Source organism: Hordeum vulgare, chromosome 2H (assembly GCF_904849725.1).
Source record: "Hordeum vulgare subsp. vulgare chromosome 2H, MorexV3_pseudomolecules_assembly, whole genome shotgun sequence".
Taxonomy (NCBI): domain Eukaryota; kingdom Viridiplantae; phylum Streptophyta; class Magnoliopsida; order Poales; family Poaceae; genus Hordeum; species Hordeum vulgare.
The window spans coordinates 664,525,882-664,546,161 of NC_058519.1; the positions used below are offsets into that span (position 1 = coordinate 664,525,882).

Sequence of the window (20,280 nt, forward strand, 5' to 3'; positions counted from 1 at the left end):
AACGTTACTGGGTGACTATAAAGGTGCTCGACAGGTATCTCCGAAGGTGTCCGTTGAGTTAGCATGGATCAAGAATGGGATTTTTCACTCCGTGTGACGGAGAGGTATCTCGGGGCCCACTCGGTAATACAACATCACATATAAGCCTTGCAAGCAATGTGACTAAAGTGTTAGTCACGAGATCTTGTATTATGGAACGAGTAAAGAGACTGGTTGGTAACGAGATTGAAATAGGTATAGGGATACCGACGATCAAATCTCGGGCAAGTAACATACCGAAGGACAAAGGGAATGGTATACGAGATTATATGAATCCTTGGCACAGAGGTTCAACCGATAAGATCTTCGTAGAATATGTAGGATCCAATATGGACATCCAGGTCCCGCTATTGGATATTGAACGGGGAGTGTCTCAGGTCATGTCTGCATAGTTTTTGAACCCGCAGGGTGTGCACACTTAAGGTTCGGTGACGTTTCGGTATAGTTGAGTTATAGGTGATGGTGACCGAATTTTGTTCGGAGTCCCAGATGAGATCATGGACGTCACAAGGGTTTCCAGAATGGTCCGAAACGGAGATTGCTATATAGGATTGTTTCATTTGGCTTCCGGAAAGATTTCGGGCATTACCGGCAGTATACTGGGAGTGACGAATGGGTTCGAGGTTTTTACCGGGAGGGGCCACCCACCCGGGAGAGAACCTAATAGGCCCATGGGTGGCGCACCAACCCTTGGTGGGCTAGTGAGGCCATCCCAATAGGACTATTTCGACCAAGGGAAATATCAAAGGAGAAAGAAAAAAGGAGAGGAGGTGTGAAGGAAGGAAGGGAGTAGGAGTCCCTCCTCCTCCCTTCGGCCGACGCCCTTGGGGCTCCCTTGAGCCTCAAGGCTATCCCCTCCCCTCCTCCTATATATACTAGAGGTTTTGAGACACAACTTTGCCATGTGCAACCCTAAACCTCTACTTCGTAGTTCTTCCTCTAGATCGGTTTTCTGTGGAGCTCGGGCGGAGCCCTACAGAAATAGATCATCACCATCACCGGCGCGCTGTCACGCTGCCGGAGAACTCATCTACTTCCCCGTCTCTGTTGCTGGATCAAGAAGGCGGAGATCGTCATCGAGCTGTATGTGTGCTGAACACGGAGGTACCGTCCGTTCGGTGCTAGATCAGGACGGATCGTGGGACGACGGTGATTTGAATCACGAAGTTGTTCCACTACATCAACCGCGTTTCTTAATGTTTCCCGCTTAGTGATCTACAAGGGTATGTGGATCCGATCTCCCTCTCGTAGATGATCATCACCATGATAGGTCTTCATGTGCGTAGGAAATTTTTTGTTTCCCATGCAACGTTCCCCAACACTGGCATCATGAGCTAGGTTCATGCGTAGATGTAATCTCGAGTAGAACACAAAAGTTTTGTGGGTGTGATGTTCGATTTGCTTCCCTCCTTAGTCTTTTCTCGATTCGGCAGTATTGTTGGATTGAAGCGGCCCGGACCAACCTTACTCGTACGCTTATGAGAGACCGGTTTCATCGACTAACATGGAACTTGTTGCATAAAGATGACTGTCGGGTGTATGTTTCTTCAACTTTAGTTGAATCGGATTTGATCGAGGCGGTCCTTGGAGAGAGGTTAAACATCAATTTGCACATTGAAAGTGCATGTCATGCCCCTAATCGACTTTTGGTGTTAACGACAACACATACATAGGAAACTAATCCTATTTGTTGAGTGTATCTCAGGATGGCAAGTACTTTAGTAGATTGAGAATTATGTGCCAAGGTGGTCTGAGAAGATCGGGACTTATATGTCAAGAAGGCTCGGGATTAAGAAAAGATGATGTAGACTATCCTTTAAGTTTACTATTCTTGAGTATAGGGATCCCGCACTATTAAGAGGGGATCACAGGTTTTGCGATGAATTTGCTCATACTACATCTCTACTTTTCTGCTCATACCACATCTTCACTACTCTGCTCTTATCTCAAAACAGGACTAATGCCTCGGACATCCGGCCTCCTCCGGACGTCCGAGGGTCGGACGACCGACCAGCTTCGGAAATCCGGAGCTCTGCACCAGAAGAACTTGAGCCATATAACTCGGACTTCCGGCTCCCTCCGGACGTCCGAGGGCCGGTCGATCGACCAGCTTCGGAAATCCCGAGCCCTGCACCCGAAGAACTTGAGCCATATAACTCGGACTTCTGGCTCCCTCCGGACGTCCGAGGGCCGGGCGTCCGTCCCCTTTCGGAAATCCAGAATCTTGCACCAGAGAAGTTTGAGTCGAATAACTCGGACTTCCGGCCTTCTCCGGACGTCCGGTCCCTGTTCAACTCACACTGATTCCATACATATCTACAGCCCCCGGACGACCGACCCCTGTCGGACGTCCGACTCCTTGTGGACGCCCGGACATCCGTGAACTGCCGGATGTCCGACCCCTGTGTGACTTAAAGTGTCCCCAACGGCTGTTTTACACTCCCCACTATATATACCCCCTCCCACTTCGTGAGAGGGTGTCCAACACAGCTAGAACACATACAAGAACACCTTTCTTCTCACTCACTCTTGTCTACACTCAATCTTAGATCCCAAGAGCATTTGTGAGTCTCTTTGAGTGTTGTTCCAATCAAAAGATAGATCGTCTCCTTCTCCTCCTCTCCACCAAAGTGATTTGTGATTTGAGAAAGTTTTGAGCAATCCCCGTGATCTTATTACTCTTGGAGGTTGGGGACTCCTAGGCGGTAGGAGTCTTTGGAGAGGAATCAAACCATTGTGATTTCCCCCGAAAAGTTTGTGAAGGTTTGGAAGCCACCTCAAGGCTTACCACTAGTGGTTGAGAAACGCCTTCGTGGAGTTATCTCAAAGGGAGAATAGGGTGAGCCTTCGTGGCGTTGGTGTGCCTTCGTGGTAACATCCGCCCCTCTAACGGTGACATAGCTTCCCTCCAAGGAAGTGAACATCGGGATACATCCTCGTCTCTCTTGGAGTTTCGGTTATTCCTAACCCTAACTCTCTACTTGTGTTAATCCTTAGTACGTACTTGTATTTGATTATTGTTTACCGGTTGCCTTATTTCACTCTAAATAGCTTACTCCTTGTCATAGCAATTATTAGGCCTACGCTCATATTCCGCACCTTTGCCTAAAATTGCTAAGTAATTATTAAAATTTGGAACTGTACCTATTCACCCCCCTCTAGGTCCATCTCAATCCTTTTCACACATCACCGTTGTGGTTTCGCGTAAGTAAGATGCGATCATACTAGATACCCATAGCAGCCACGTAAAAGATGCAACAACAAATTAGAGGACGTCTAACTTGTTTTTGCAGGGTATGCATGTGATGTGATATGGCCAAAGACATGATGTGATATATTGGATGTATGAGATGATCATGTTGTAATAGTTAAATATCGACTTGCACGCCGATGCTACAGCAACCGGCAGGAGCCATAGGGTTGTCTTTAAACTAACGTTTGTGTTCGCAGACGCGTTTACTATATTACTAGGTAGTAGCTTTAGTAGTAATAGCATAGATAGCACGACAACCTCGATGGCGTAACAATGATGGATATCATGATGATGGAGATCATGGTGTGGCGCCGGTGACGATGGAGATCATGACGATGCTTTGGTGATGGAGATCAAGAAGCACAAGTTCATGGCCATATCATGTCACTTATGATTTGCATGTGATGTTTATCCTTTTATGCACCTTATTTTGCATAGAATGACGGTAGCATTATAAGGTGATCCCTCACTAAAATTTTGAGATAAAATTGTGTGCTCCCCGACTGTGCACCATTGCGACAGTTCGTCGTTTCGAGACACCACGTGATGATCGGGTGTGATAGACTCAACGTTCACATACAATGGGTGCAAAACAGTTGCACACACGGAACACTCGGGTTAAACTTGACAAGCCTAGCATGTACAGACATGGCCTCGGAACACAAGAGACCGAAAGGTCGAGCATGAATCGTATGGTTGATATGATTAACATAGAGATGTTTACCACTGAAACTACACTCAACTCACGTGATGATCGGACTTGAGTGAGTGAATTTGGATCATGCCACACTCAAATAACTAGAGGGATGTCTGTTTGAGTGGGAGTTTATTAGCTAAACTCTAATTGTCTTGAACATAGTCTAAGTAAACTTTGCAATATTTTTTTGTTGTAGATCAATGGCTCGCGCAGTAGCAACCCTGAATTTCAATATGTTCCTAGAGAAAGCTAAGCTGAAAGATGATGGTAGCAACTTTGTAGTCGGGGCTCGTGATGACCCACAAGTATAGGGGATCAATCGTAGTCCTTTCAATAAGTAAGAGTGTCGAACCCAACGAGGAGCAGAAGGCTATGATAAACGGTTTTCAGCAAGGTAATAACTACAAGCACTGAAAGTAGCGGTAACAAGTGATGGTGTAGTGAGGTGAAACGTAGCAGGTGAAAAGTAACAAGTAACAAGAGTAGCAACGGTGCAGAAAAGTGGCCCAATCCCTTTTGTAGCAAAGTCTTATAGGAGGAAAAAACGCTCCCGAGGACACACGGGAATTTCTGTCATGCTAGTTTCATCATGTTCATATAATTCGCGTTCGTTACTTTGATAGTTTGATATGTGGGTGGACCGGCGCTTGGGTACTGCCCTTACTTGGACAAGCATCCCACTTATGATTAACCCCTCTCGCAAGCATCCGCAACTACAAAAGAAGAATTAAGACAACGTCTAACCATAGCATTAAACTAGTGGATCCAAATCAGCCCCTTACGAAGCAACGCATAGACTGGGGGTTTAAGCTTCTGTCACTCTAGCAACCCATCATCTACTTACTACTCCCCAATGCCTTCCTCTAGGCCCAAATAATGGTGAAGTTTTATGTAGTCGACGTTCACATAACACCACTAGAGAAAAACAACATACAACACATCAAAATACCGAACAAATACCAAATTCACATGACTACTATTAGCATGACTTATCACATGTCCTCAGGAACAAACATAACTACTCACAAAGCATAGTCATAGTCATGATCAGAGAGGTAATGATTAGCATCAAGGATCTGAACATAAACTCTTCCACCAAGTAATCTAACTAGCATCAACTACAAAGAGTAATCAACACTACTAGCAACCTTACAAGTACCAATCGGAGTCGCGAGACGGAGATTGGTTACAAGTGATGAACTAGGGTTTGGAGATGAGATGGTGTTGATGAAGATGTTGATGGTGACGAGTCCCCTCCGATGAGAGGAGTGTTGGTGATGACGATGGCGACGATTTCTCCCTCCGGGGGGGGGGGGGAGTTTCCCCGGCAGGATCGTCCTGCCGGAGCTCTAGATTGGTTCTGCTCAAGTTCCGCCTCGTAGCGGCGGAGAATCCACGAAAAAGCTCCGCCCTGATTTTTTTCCGGACGAAACCCTTCATATAGTAGAAGAGGGGGGCAGTGGGCCACCAGGGTGCTCACAAGCCCTGTAGCCGCGGCCAGGGGGGCAGGCCGCGGCTACCAGGCTTGTGGGCCCCTGGCAGCTCCCCTCTGGCACTTCTTTCGCCCAGTATTTTTTGTATAATCCCAAAAAATTCCACGTTGATTTTCAGGACATTTGGAGTTGCACATAATAGAGGACTCAGACTTGCTCCTTTTCCAGTCCAGAATTCCAACTGCCGGTATTCTCCCTCTTCAAATAAACCTTGCAAAATAAGAGAGAAAAGGCATAAGTATGGTAGCACAAAGTATAATAACAATCCATAAAGCGATAAATATCAACATGAAAGCATGATGCAAAATGGACATATCAGCTCGTAATCTGAGGCTTATCCTACAAGCTGGGCAAAAGAATTATGTCCTTGATGCATCACTAGGAGATGAACCACCCGCTACTCCTGATCAAGATGTTTTGAACGTTTGGCAAGCGCGTAAGGAGGACTACTCAGTAGTTCAATGTGCAGTCTTGTATGGCTTAGAACCGGGACTTCAACGACGCTTTGAACGTCATGGAGCATATGATATGTTCCAGGAGTTGAAGTTTATCTTTGAGAAGAATGCCCGGATCGAGAGGTATCAGTCCTACGATAAATTCTATGCTTGCAAAATGGAGGAGAATTCGTCTGTGAGTGAACATGTGCTCAAAATGTCTGGGTACTCAAACCGTCTAGCTGAGCTGGGGATTGAACTCCCGCAAGAGGCTATCACTGACAGAATTCTTCAATCACTGCCACCTAGCTACAAGAGCTTTGTGTTGAACTATAACATGCAAGGGATGAATAAGTCACCCGGCGAGTTATTTGCGATGCTGAAAGTCGCGGAGTCAGAAATCCGGAAAGAACATCAAGTGTTGATGGTCAATAAGACCACTGGTTTCAAGAAAAGCGGCAAAAGAAAGAAGGGTAACTCCAAGATGAACGGCAAAACTGTTGCCACTCCGACGAAGAAACCCAAGGCTGGACCTAAGTCGTAAACTGAGTGTTATTATTGCAAGGGGATGGGTCACTGGAAGCGCAACTGCCCCAAGTATTTGGCTGATAAGAAGGCGGTCAACGCCAAACGAGGTATATGTGATATACATGTTATTGGTGTGTACCAAACCAACTCTCGTAGTAGTGCCTGGGTATTTGATACCAGTTTTGTTGCTCACATTTGCAACTCGAAGCAGGAACTGCGGAATAAACGAAGGCTGGCGAAGGATGAAGTGACGATGCGCGTGGGAAATGGTTCCAAGGTTGATGCAATCGCCGTCGGCACGGTCTCACTTCAGTTACCATCGGGATTAGTTGTGAACTTAAATAATTGTTATTTAGTGCATGCGTTAAGCATGAACATTATATCTGGATCTTGTTTATTGCGAGACGGTTACTCATTTAAGTCAGAGAATAATGGTTGTTCTATTTATATGAGTAATATCTTTTATGGTCATGCACCCAATGTGAGGGTTTTGTTCATCTTGAATCTTGATTGTGATGACACACATATCCATAACATTAAGACCAAAAGATGTAGAGTTAACAATGATAGCGCCACCTTTTTGTGGCACTGCCGCTTAGGTCATATTGGTGTAAAGCGCATGAAGAAACTCCATGCTGATGGGCTTTGGGAGTCACTTGATTTTGAATCACTTGACATGTGCGAACCATGCCTCATGGGCAAGATGACTAAGACTTCGTTCCCTGGAACAATGAAGCGTGCAAGTGACTTGTTGGAAATCATACATACTGATGTGTGCGGACCAATCAGTGTGGAGGCACGCGACGGATATCGTTATTTTCTCACCTTCACTGATGATTTGAGTAGGTATGGATATATCTACTTGACGAAGCACAAGTCTGAAACATTTGAAAAGTTCAAACAATTTCAGAGTGAAGTTGAAAATCATCGTAGCAAGAAGATCAAGTTCCTATGATCTGATCGAGGGGGTGAATATCTGATTTACGAGTTTGGTGCTCACTTAAGACAATGTGGAATCGTTTCACAGTTGACACCGCCTGGAACACCACAGCATAATGGTGTGTCCGAACGTCGTAATCGTACTTTGTTAGATATGGTGCGATCTATGATGTCTCTTACCGATTTGCCATTATCATTTTGGGGCTATGCATTAGAGACAGTTGTATTCACTTTAAATAGGGCACCATCAAAATCCATTGAAACGACACCATATGAGCTTTGTTATGGCAAGAAGCCAAAGTTGTCATTTCTTAAAGTTTGGGGATGCGATGCTTATGTCAAAAAGCTTCAGCCTGAAAAGCTGGAACCAAAAGCGGAAAAGTGTGTCTTCATAGGTTACCCAAAAGTGACAGTTGGGTACAACTTCTATCTCAGATCCGAGGGCAAAGTATTTGTTGCTAAGAACGGAGCTTTTCTTGAGAAAGAGTTTCTCTCGAAAGAATTGAGTGGGAGGAAGATAGAACTTGATGAGGTTTTGGAACCTCTACTCCCGCAAGGTGGTGGCGCAGGGCAGAGAGAAATCTTTGTCGAGGCAACACGAGTTGAGGAGGAAGCTAATGATGATGATCATGAACCTTCGGATCAAGTTACTATCGGACCTCGCAGGTCGACAAGATCACGTACTGCTCCTGAGTGGTACGGGAATCATGTCTTATCTATCATGTTGTTAGACAACAATGAGCCTGCGAATTATGGGGAAGCAATGGTGGGCCTAGATTCTAACAAATGGTTAGAGGCCATGAAATCCGAGATAGGATCTATGTATGAAAACAAAGTGTGGACTTTGTAAGTATTACCTGAAGGTCGCAAGGCTATTCAGAACAAATGGATCTTTAAGAAGAAGACGGACACGGACGGTAATGTGACCTTTTATAAAGCTCGACTTGTGGCAAAGGGTTTTTCACAAGTTCAAGGAATTGACTACGATGAGACATTCTCCCCGGTAGTGATTGGAAACAATGTGGAGTTTTTGGAGAGCGTAAAGGATTACTTGAACAAAAGTTTTTCAATGAAAGACCTAGGAGAAGTTGCTTACATATTAGGTATTAAGATCTATAGAGATAGACCGAGACGCCTCATAGGACTTTCACAAAGCACATACCTTGAGAAACGTTGAAGAAGTTCAAAATGGAACAATCCAAGAAAGGGTTCTTGCCTGTGTTACAAGGTATAAAGTTGAGTAAGACTCAATGTCCAGTAACTGCAGAAGATAGAGAAAAGATGAGTATCGTCCCCTATGCTTCAGCCGTAGGGTCTATCATGTATGAAATGCTATGTACAAGACCGGACGTCAGCCTGGCCATAAGTATGGCAGGCAGGTTTCAGAGTGATCCAGGAGTGGAACACTGGGCGGCAGTCAAGAATATTCTAAAGTACCTGAAAAGGACTAAGGAAATGTTTCTCGTTTATGGAGGTGACAAAGAGCTCGTCGTAAAGGGTTACGTCAATGCAAGCTTTGACATTGATCCGGATGACTCTAAGTCCCAAACGGATACGTATTTATTCTCAATGGGGGTGCGGTAAGCTGGTTCAGTTCCAAGCAAAGCGTCGTAGCAGATTCTACATGTGAACCGAAGTACATGGCTGCCTTGGAGGCGGCTAAGGAGGATGCCTGGATGAAGCAGTTCATGAGGGATCTTGGAGTTGTGCCGAGCGCACTAAATCCAATAACTCTGTCTGTGACAACACTGGTGCCATTGCTCTAGCCAAGGAACCAAGCTTTCACAAGAAGACCAGACACATCAAACGACGCTTCAACCTCCTCCGCGACTATGTCGAAGGAGAGGACGTAACTATTTGCAAAGTGCACACAGATCTGAATGTTGCAGATCCACTGACTAAACCTCTTCCGCGAGCGAAGCATGATCAACACTAGAACTGTATGGGTGTTAGATTCATTCCAATGTAAATCGCATAGCGATGTGAGACTACATTATTGACTCTAGTGCAAGTGGGAGACTGTTGGAAATATGCCCTAGAGGCAATGATAAAATAGTTATTATTATATTTCCTGTTTCAAGATAATCGTTTATTATCCATGCTATAATTGTATTGAATGAAAACATAAATGCATGTGTAGATATGTAGACAAAAATATGTCCCTAGTAAGCCTCTAGTTGACTAGCCAGTTGATCAAGGATGGTTAAGGTTTTCTGACCATATACAAGTGTTGTCACTTGATGACTGGATCACATCATTGGGAGAATGATGTGATGGACAAGACCCAAACTATAAACATAGCATGTGATCGTGTCATCTTGTTGCTATTGTTTTCTGCATGTCAAGTATTCATTCCTATGACCATGAGATCATGTAACTCACTGACACTGGAGGAATACCTTGTTTGTATCAAACGTCGCAACGTTACTGGGTGACTATAAATGTGCTCTACAGGTATCTACGAAGGTGTCCGTTGAGTTAGCATGGATCAAGACTGGGATTTGTCACTCCATGTGACGGAGAGGTATCTCGGGGCCCACTCGGTAATACAACATCACATATAAGCCTTCCAAGCAATGTGACTAAAGAGTTAGTCACGGGATCTTGTATTACGGAACAAGTAAAGAGACTTGTTGGTAATAAGATTGAAATAGGTATAGGGATACAGACCATCAAATCTCGAGCAAGTAACATACCGAAGGACAAAGGGAATGGTATACGGCATTATATGAATCCTTGGCACAGAGGTTCAATCGATAAGATCTTTGTAGAATATGTAGGATCCAATATGGACATCGAGGTCCTGCTATTGGATATTGACCAGGGAGTGTCTCAGGTCATGTATGCATAGTTCTCGAACCCGCAGGGTGTGCACACTTAAGGTTCGGTGACGTTTCGATATAGTTGAGTTATAGGTGCTGGTGACCGAAGTTTTGTTCGGAGTCCCGGATGAGATCATGGACGTCACGAGGGTTTCAGGAATGGTCCGGAAACGAAGATTGATATATAGGATTGTTTCATTTGGCTTCTGGAAAGATTTCGGGCATTACTCGCAGTGTACCGTGAGTGACGAATGGGTTCCGGGTTTTTACCGGGAGGGGCCACCCACCTGGGAGAGAACCTAATAGGCCCATGGGTGGCGCACCAGCCCTTGGTGGGCTGGTGAGGCCAACCCAATGGGACTATTTAGGCCAAGGGGAAAAATCAAAGGAGAAAGAAAACAAAGGAGAGGAGGTGGGAAGGAAGGAAGGGACTCCTCCTTCCAAACCGAATTGGAGTATGAGTCCCTCCTCCTCCCTTCGGCCGACGCCCTTGGGGCCCCCTTGAGCCTCAAGTCTAGCCCCTCCCCTCCTCCTATATATACTAGAGGTTTTAGGGTTTTTGAGACACAACTTTGCCACGTGCAACCCTAAACCTCTACTTCGTAATTCTTCCTCTAGATCGGTTTCCTGCGGAGCCCTGCAGGAATAGATCATCACCATCACTGGCGCGCCATCACGCTGCCGGAGAACTCATCTACTTCCCCGTCTCTCTTGCTGGATCAAGAAGGCGGAGATCGTCATCGAGTTGTACGTGTGCTGAACGCGGAGGTGTCGTCCGTTCGGTGCTAGATCGGGACGGATCGTGGGACGACGGTGATTTGAATCACGAGGTTGTTCCACTAAATCAACCGCGTTTCTTAATGCTTCCCGCTTAGCGATCTACAAGGGTATGTGGATCCGATCTCCCTCTCGTAGATGAACATCACCATGATAGGTCGTGTGCGTACGAAATGTTTTGTTTCCCATGCAACGCTCCCCGACACGGTAACCATGTCTTAACGGTCATGTTGTTGGACCCGGATTCCAACAAATGGTTAGAGGCCATGAAATCCGAGATAGGATCCATGTATGAAAACAAATTATGGACTTTGTAAGCATTACCTGTAGGGTGAAAGTCCATTCAGAATAAATGGATCTTTAAGAAGCAGACAGACGGGGACGGTATGTCACCGTCTATAAAGCTCGACTTGTGGCGAAAGGTTTTTCACAAGCTCAAGGAGTTGACTACGATGAGACTTTCTCACCGGTAGCGATGTTTAAGTTCGTTGGAATCCTGTTAGCAATAACTGCATTTTACGATTATGAAATTTGGCAGATGGATGTCAAAACAACATTCCTTAATGATTTCCTTAAGGAAGAGTTGTATATGATGCAACCAGAAGGTTTTGTCGATCCTGGGAATGCTGACAAAGTATGCAAGCTTCATCGATCCATTTATAGACTGGTGCAATCATCTCGGAGTTAGAATCAACGCTTTGATGAGGTGATCAAAGCGTTTGGGTTTATACAAGTTTATGGAGAAGCTTGTATTTACAAGAAAGTGAATTGGAGCTCTATAGCGTTTCTAATATTTTATGTGGATGACATATTGCTGATTGGAAACAATATAGAATTTTTGGGAGCGTAAAGGACTATTTGAACAAAAGTTTTTCAATGAAGGACCTAGGAGAAGCTCCTTTCATATTATGCAGCAAGATCTATAGAGATAGATCAAAACGCTTAATAGGACTTTCCAGAGCACATACCTTGACAAAGTTTTGAAGAAGTTCAAAATGGAGCAGTCCAAGAAAGGGTTCTTACCTGTATTGCAAGGTGTGAAGTTGAGTAAGACTCAATGACCAGTGACTGCAGAAGATAGATAAAAGATGAGTGTCGTCCCTATGCTTCTGCCATAGCCTCTATCATGTATGCAATGTTGTGCACAAGACCAGATGTCAGCCTTGCCATAAGTATGGTCGGAAGGTTTCAAAGTGATCCAGGAATTGAACACTAGACGAAGGTCAAGAATATCCTTAAGTACATGAAAAGGACTAAGGAAATGTTTCTCGTTTATGAGGTGATCTAGAGATCATCGTAAAGGGTTACATCGATGCAAGCTTTGACACTGATCTAGATGACTCTAAGTCTCAAACCAGGTATGCATATATTCTCAATGGTGGAGCGGTAAGCTGGTGCAGTTCGAAGTAAAGCGTGGTAGCTGATTCTACATGCGAAGTGGAGTACAAGCTGCCTCGGAGGCGGCTAAAGAAGCTGTCTCGATGAAGGAGTTCGTGACGGATCTTAGAGTTGTGACTAGTGCACTGGACCCAATGACTCTGTTCTGTGACAACACTGGTGCCATTGCTCTAGCCAAGGAACTGAGGTTTCACAAGAGGATCAGTCATATAAAGTGATGCTTCAATTACATCCCGATTACATCAAGGAGGAGGACATCAATATTTGCAAAGTGCACACTTATCTGAATGTCGTAGACCCGTTGACTAAGCCTCTTCCACGAGCGAAACATGATCAACGCCAGAACTGTATGGGTGTTAGATACATTACAATGTAAATCACATAGTGATGTGAGCTAGATTGTTGACTCTAGTGCAAGTGGGAGACTGTTGGAAATATGCCCTAGAGGCAATAATAAAGTGGTTATTATTATATTTCCCTGTTCATAATAATCGTTTATTATCCATGCTAGAATTCTATTGATTGGAAACTCAAATACATGTGTGGGTACATAGACAACATTATGTCCCTAGCGAGCCTCTAATGGACCAGCTCATTGATCAAATATGGTCAAGGTTTCCTGTCCGGAGGTAAATATTGATATATGGGAAGTTGGTATTCGAGGTCCGAAAAACTTCCGGAACATACGAGTTTTGTAACGGGAGTGCCGAAAGCGTTCCGGGGGTCCACCAGGAGGGTCCACCTGCCCCGAAGGGCCCCATGGGCTGTGAGAGGGGACGCACTATCCCCTGGTGGGCTGGCCGCCCCTCCCACCTAGGCCCATGCGGAGGGAGGTGGAGTACTAAGCTCACAAGGGGCCGGCCACCCTTACCTTGTGTGGCAAGGCACCCTCTAGGGCCGCCACCACCCCTAGGGGGGGGGAACCCTAGGCCGACCGCCCTCTCCTCTCCTCCTATATATATATGTGTGTGTGTGTGAGGGGAGGGAGGGCTACAACACCACAAGCCACGGAGTAACCTCTGTTGGGGAACGTTGCATGGGAAACAAAAATGTTCCTATGCACACATAAGATCTATCCATGGTGATGACCATCTATGAGAGGAGATTTCAGATCCACATACCCTTGTAGCTCGCTAAGCGGAAGAGTATATAACATGGTTGATGTAGTCGAACATCTTCGCGATCCAAATCGCAACCCGTCCCGCGATCCCATCACAATCTGTCCCGCGATCACATCACGATCCGTCCCGCGATCTCATCATGATCCATCCTGATCTAGTGCCGAACGGATGACACCTCTGCGTCCAACACACGTACAGCTCGATGGCGATCTCCGTCTTCTTGATATAGCAAGAGGGAGCGGAGAGGTAGCTGAGTTCTCCGACAGCATAACGGCGTGGCGGCGATGGTGGTGGAGCTGATCCGGCAAGGCTTCACCGTGCGCTGCCCAACCTATTCTAGAGGAAGAATGAACAAGAGGGAGGGAGAGGGGCTGCACCTTGGATTAAGGTGTGAGTACTCTCCTCTCTCCCCTCCACTATATATAGGAGGAAGGAGGGGTGGTTGGGGCGCCCAAGGGTTTCCCTTAGGGCCTTGGCCGCCGCCCCAAAGGAGGAATCCTACTCCACCAAGGGAGGTGGAGTCCTACTCCTAGTAGGACTCCCTCCCCACTTGGCTTCCTCCCACCTCTTGGCGCAAGGGCCTTTACGAGCTGGCTGCCTAGCCCACGAAGGGCTGGTGCACCACCTCTTGCGCCCATGTGGCCTGTGGGGTGGGTAGACCTCTCCCGATGGACCTCCGAAACCCATTCGTCATTCCTGGTACACTACCAGAAATGCCTGAAACCATTTCGGATCCTAAATACCCTCTTCTATAAATCAATCTTTGTCTCCTGACTATTCCGGAACTCCTCGCGACGTTCAGGATCTCATCCAGGACTCCGAACAACCTTCGGTCACCAACATACATAACTCAACTATACCGAAACGTCACTGAACCTTAAGTGTGAAGACCCTGCGGGTTCGAGAACTATGCAGACATGACCGAGACACTCGCCAGTCAGTAACCAATAGAGGCACCTGGATGCCCATATTGGCTCCTACATATTCTACCAAGATCTCTATCGGTCGAACTTCTATGTCAAGGATTCAGTCAATCCTGCATACTATTCCCTTTGTCCACCGATATGTTACTTGCCCGAGATTCAATCGTCGGCATCTCTATATCTAGTTCAATCTCGTTACCGGCAAGTCTATTTACTCATTCCTTAATACAAAATCCCGTGACTAACTCTTTAGTCACATTGCTTGCAAAGCTTGTTGTGTTGTTGCATTGCCGAGTGGGCCCTGAGATACCTCTTCGTCACACGGAGTGACGAATCCCAGTCTTGATTCATGCCAACCCAACAGACACCTTCGGAGATACCAGTAGAGCACCTTTATAGTCACCCAGTTATGTTGTGGCGTTTGATACACACAAGGTATTCCTTCAGTGTCCGGGAGTTGCATGATCTCAATCACGTTTCTTAACGCTTCCGCTAAGCGATCTACAAGGGTATGTAGATACAATCTCTCCACTCGTAGATGTGCATCTCCTAGCTTGATCGTGGTGAGCATAGGAATTTTTTTGTTTTTCATGCAACGTTTTCCAACAATACCTGCATGCATTTGTTTCCTATGTCGTTCAAAGTCACTTTGATTTTATTGATCTACATATGCCCATTAAACTTTCCCACGCTATTTAGAGGCCTCATATCTGTCGCATGCCTACGGGCTACTGCGTTATATGACGTTTGAAGTCACATTTCACTTATTGATGTAGTGTTTAAAAATTTCTTGGCTTTTAAGCATCCTTGTATCCATTCGGATGCCTATTGCATTTGTTCTCTGTGAATTTTGACATTACTTGATATTTATTGAAGATACTGACAAAATACACATGTTTAAACTCTCCCGTGGTTTTTAGAGGCCACACATTTCTCTGCACATGATGCGTGCATTGCACTTTGAATTCAATGAATATATGATCTGCCTTATATTATTTAGAAGGTTCTTCTAAAATTTATGTGAAGCCAATATGTTGTAACATGTACTAACTTGTGTTGTATTAGAACACAAAGAAGGAAAACTCATGGTCCCTCTTATTCATATTATTTGCAACTTAAATGAATGTATCTAGACATATTTAAGTGCTAGATGCATCAATTTGAGCGTCAACTAATTACGATCGGAGCGAGTAGTTTTTTTTTTTTTTTTGCTTCAAGAGGGGCTTGTATTTTGTATTCTACTAACAAGATCACATTAATCTATAGACTTGTACTAGTTGTTTTGTGTTGACTTGAATGTAAAATGATTTGGCTGGCGCCTGACGTATCCATGAATCTACATGTACATTATTGAGGGGTGAAAATGCAAAGGACATGATGAAATTGACTATTAATTGCCTCAAAAAGGATTTTTTATTTATACGGTTGTAATTACTCGCACCCATCTACATGTACGATGGTGAAATTAAACAGCACTTCATGTGTCCCATAATATAAAATATTATTGCAACAAACGTAGTAGTATGTTGATACGTACTATTTTAACAAAAAACCACCGAGAGGCTGAAAGATACTGTAGTAGTAGCAGTAGAAAAGAAGCTTTGGGCCTCTCCATCTCCTTCTACTTTAACTAATTTTGCCCTTTTCACAAAGAAAAAAAACTAATTTTGCCCAATGTCCTTCTAATTGCTTCTCTGTCTTATACTATTAGGAAAAAAATTGCAACTTTTAAAGACTCTTCTTTTGTAAATCTTGGCTTCCGGATGGCTGCATTATTTCTTCCCCTTTCCCTTCCCTTCCCTTCCCATCTGTCTCCTCTTCCTCTTCCTCTCCCTCTCCAAAAGAAACAAGAAAAAAGGAAGAAGAAAAAGAAGCAAGCCTTGGCTTTTGACTTGGTGATGGGCAGTGGAATTGTTCCCAGCAATTAATCCCCTTTTTTGGTTCTCAAAGAGAGATTCATTCATACCAAGAAAGGAGCAGGAAACAGTTGCTTGTTGAATCTCCCCTCACCTCACTTTTTTTTTTTTTTTTTGCTCAAAAATTTCCCATCTTTGTTCGTGGGCGTGGGCGTGGGCGTGGGCGTTGGGAGAAGAGACAAGAGGGAAGAGGGCGCCATGGCGAAGAAGGAGGGACCTTGCGGCCATTGCGGAGTCACAAGTGAGCGAGCTCCCCCAGTTTTCTTCTTGACCGAATCTTAAATTTCCCCTCCCCTCTCTGGGGATTCTGCATCTGGGAAGCGGGCGGCATCTGGGATCCTAATCCTCGCTTCTTCTTTGGATTCAATATGGATACGGTTGAGGTCTAGAACCTGTGTGTGTGTGTGTGCGGCCTGTCTTTGTCTTTGGATGTGAAATTCTGATCAAAATCATCTCATTCAGACTTGTGTTTTGACCATGCTTGCTTGCTTGCTTGTCAGGTAAGAGGTTTGTGCTGCTGATAGTGAGCAATTAGATCCAGCTGACACTCTTGGCTTACAAGAAGAAAACAACTTAATACTAGCTGCAGTTATTATTCAGAGTTCCCTACATACTTATTTTCTGCTGCTGCAGTCTCAGAAAAATGCTTAGTTTCTGCTGCTCTCTGTCATGTGAGCTATGAAGCAGAGCTGCTCAATTCAACTGACCATATGCATTTGCTAGGCATGATTCAGTAGGACAGCACATGGAAAATCACATGCTTGCATGTATTACTTACAGTTGAAAACAATACCTGAAATATGCAATTTGACTATGTATGCTTGTGGGATTACTTATTTATTGCCTCCCTCAAAGATACATTCTTCGATATGTACTCTTCCCCTCTGTTGTTTTATGTTCCCTTCCCCAATTAATGCCGGTGCAAACTTCAGTTAACTTCCAAGGGACTATGTACATTGCACAGATACTTGGGGCATCAGTTTTGTATTGTATTTCTTATTGCTCATGGCAAATGCTGCTGATACAGGTACTCCTCTTTGGCGAAACGGGCCACCAGACAAGCCAGTTCTCTGCAATGCGTGTGGGTCAAGATGGAGGATAAAGGGTACGTTGGTGAATTACACACCGGCGCATCGTTGGGAAGATACTGATGCTGACAAGCTGAAGCATAAGGGACAGAAACAGCCCAAGAAAAGACCAAACCGCAGCATAGTCCAGGATGAACCATGTTCTGATCAGAACTTCTGGAAGATGGGGAATGCGGACACAAGCAATCGATCTGGTTCTGGATCAGCGGTGTCATATTCAGAGAGTTGTGCCCCATATGGTTCTGTTGATGCGTGTGAAATAGCCGGTCAGTTTCCTCTAATTTCGTAACATCTTTCTGTAAAGTCAAAACTTTTATCTGTTTTCATATCCTTGATGAGTAGTGGACCTTATAATTCGGTTCAATTCAAACATATAATATAAGAATCAAACTTGAGGCTTGAAATCCGCTGTAAAAGAATCAGAATAAGAAGCTCTCTTTTTGGACGACTTCTTTCACAACTATTGTTAGGTTTGCTAATGGTGGGTTTTCTGGTATCATTCAAATTCAGGTTCAGCTCAGTCACGTGCTTGGGATTCACTAGTACCATCAAGAAAAAGGAGTTGTGTCACTCGTCCTAAGCCGTCACCCGTGGAAGAGCTTGTAGAGGATCTCAACTCCATATTGCAGGAAGAAAAGTTATATTGCCTTTCAGCAGGATCCACAGAGGAAGACCTGCTTTATCATAGTGAAACTCCCGTTGGCTCCTTTGAGATCGGTTATGGGAGTGTGCTTCTTAGATATCCGAACTCGAAATCAGTAGAGGAAGAGTCAGAAGCAAACTCTGTTCCTGCAGATAGCAAGTCATACATTACGAGCGAATCCTATTCAGGTTCTGCCTCATTCATTGCGCATAGTGAAATCAAGGGAGCGAGCAACTCAAATGCTGCATCTGAGAAGCTAAAGTGGTCACCGATGCAGACACATGACAGTGCTAAAAGGTATTTTACACTCTTTTTAGCCTAAAATGTTTGTGCTGAGCATTCGTTGCTGCCCTGTGTCCACGGTCCCACATTCGATACTAATGCAGAGAAGCTATTATGGTATGAATCAATGTAATTACTTTTTTTTAATCTTTTTGCAGGGACGAGCTTCATTATTCGAACCAGCATACCCTGGAGAGCACAGATTCAGCTTTAGTTTCAGTAACTTTAGAGGTGCCTTATCCGACCTACGAAGGCCTTTTGAGTTCACCTTGCCGTTGGGTGGTTTTGTCTTCCCTTACATATATGCAGTACCTGACTCAGTGGTTATGTATCTATCTCTTTATTTAGGACAATTACAGCAAGGAAGTTGAAGGAAGAGGAGATGCAGGCGGCGGTTTCAGAGGCCTTACCAAGTCAAGCATGAGGTCTCTCAAAAGACCTTATGAAAGCCAGCCGCAAAGCTTCACAGGTCAGCAGTCTTGGCTCCTCTGCTTCTGCACTGCAGATACATTTTGTAGATTCTGCGCATCTGAAAATGTACACTTGATTTTCGTATAGTTTTTACAATTTCTGTGTTTGGCTTATTTGCAAGTAACATGTAGATGTCTTGTGGTTTTGTTCTGTTTGTGAAGATGCAGATGTGAGAGGTGGAACCATGACAATAGCTTCTTCGAGATCCAGGGCTATGGCTTCTTCTTGTCAGTTGAGAAGAAGCGCATGTTTGCCGAAATCTGGCAATGCCACCGGAGCAGTGGCAGCATCACTCAACCTGTTCATGTTAGCCCCAGATAAATTATCATCTATGCTGAATCCCTTGGACAAGGATTCTGACAAAGATTCGCTGCTGCTGGAGGTCCCTTGCAACACACGGCACTCGGAAGCAGAGCTTCTTCTCTGCGGCCCCCCACCATCTCAGCTCAGCTCCGTGACCGTAACCACAGCCTCTCCTCCGCGCAACCATAGTCCTGGTTCCGTTGGCGATCAGCTTAGGAACAGGCATCAGTGGTAGTTCTGTTTACATTTTGGTTCCTGGATCATCATCATACCATACCGCTCATCGATGATCGTCCTGACACGCACTTGCCGAATTTGTTTGGGCTTGATTTTTTTTTGGTATAGCATATATATATGGCTGGAGAAATTGTAACTTGTATATCTGTTGTATGTATGGGGAATGGATAGAATCCTACTATCATGGGAAAGATGGAAATTGAAAAAAAAAAGTTCACAGTGCATTGCTTGAAGCTACCTGCTGTAGGTGCAGTCATCAAAGCGGGCGGCGGCATGGCCTCTCGTGATGGCACTCAGTCCTGAGAAGATCTGGGTGCGGAGAAGCCCGCGATTATCAGAGCAACACCCTCGTGTGCCGTAGGTGGTGTGTTCGCAATCCCCCTACTCATGGAAAGCCATCCACATGGGAAAAGTCGAGGAACCATTATTCTCATCCCCTTCGCTGCCCCAAATTCACCGTTAACAAAGAACTCGAAACACCTATGCGACACGAACCCGCCACACAAATCCAGGGTTCCCTCACCCTTCCATAACTGTACCGACAGGGAAGTGGTAGCGCGGGCGGGTCAATGCAAAGTGCAACCGCCTCCTACTCTCAAACCCTAGAAAAAACGACTTGTAGTTTATTCGGATATTTTAAAGGGGTGTATGAAGCAAAATTATTTTTATATAAGAACACTTATTTAGTGACAGTGAATTGTAAGAGTTTGAAGACATTCCCAAACCGTGCAAAATATTCAAAAGCAACACCCTTGGATTTGCCAGGTAACTATCTTGGCAAACAAACATATGTCGGCCTCTATATGGAGTATTTATCATCTTGTACAAACAATTACATTTGCATATACAAACAATTCAATTTGTTGTGAGATGTGTAGGATGGGGGTTTAAAGCGTTGGAGCCCAAGAAATAATTG

General features: G+C 44.8%; 1 protein-coding gene across 2 annotated transcripts; it reads left to right on the top strand.

The window, feature by feature from the left end:
• The first annotated feature begins 16,223 nt into the window (after positions 1-16,223).
• On the top strand, positions 16,224-19,500 carry LOC123428573 (GATA transcription factor 26-like). Of its 2 annotated transcripts, none has more exons than XM_045112796.1 (6): positions 16,224-16,581; positions 17,368-17,694; positions 17,939-18,368; positions 18,512-18,584; positions 18,702-18,822; positions 18,986-19,500. In XM_045112796.1, the coding sequence occupies exons 1-6, from the start codon at positions 16,539-16,541 to the stop codon at positions 19,360-19,362; spliced, it is 1,371 nt and encodes a 456-aa protein (XP_044968731.1). In that variant the 5' UTR covers positions 16,224-16,538; the 3' UTR covers positions 19,363-19,500. The 2 variants fall into 2 exon arrangements, with proteins under 2 accessions (XP_044968731.1, XP_044968732.1); XM_045112797.1 differs by having other exon boundaries at positions 18,992-19,500.
• Positions 19,501-20,280: the final 780 nt, after the last annotated feature.

Bases quoted from the DNA above. Each gene is read 5' to 3' on its own strand.
- LOC123428573 (XM_045112796.1), top strand. From the start codon at position 16,539: ATGGCGAAGAAGGAGGGACCTTGCGGCCATTGCGGAGTCACAA. The intron at 17,695-17,938 runs GTCAGTTTCCTC...ATTCAAATTCAG, and splicing joins TGATGCGTGTGAAATAGCCG to GTTCAGCTCAGTCACGTGCT. The intron at 18,369-18,511 runs GTATTTTACACT...ATCTTTTTGCAG, and splicing joins ACACATGACAGTGCTAAAAG to GGACGAGCTTCATTATTCGA.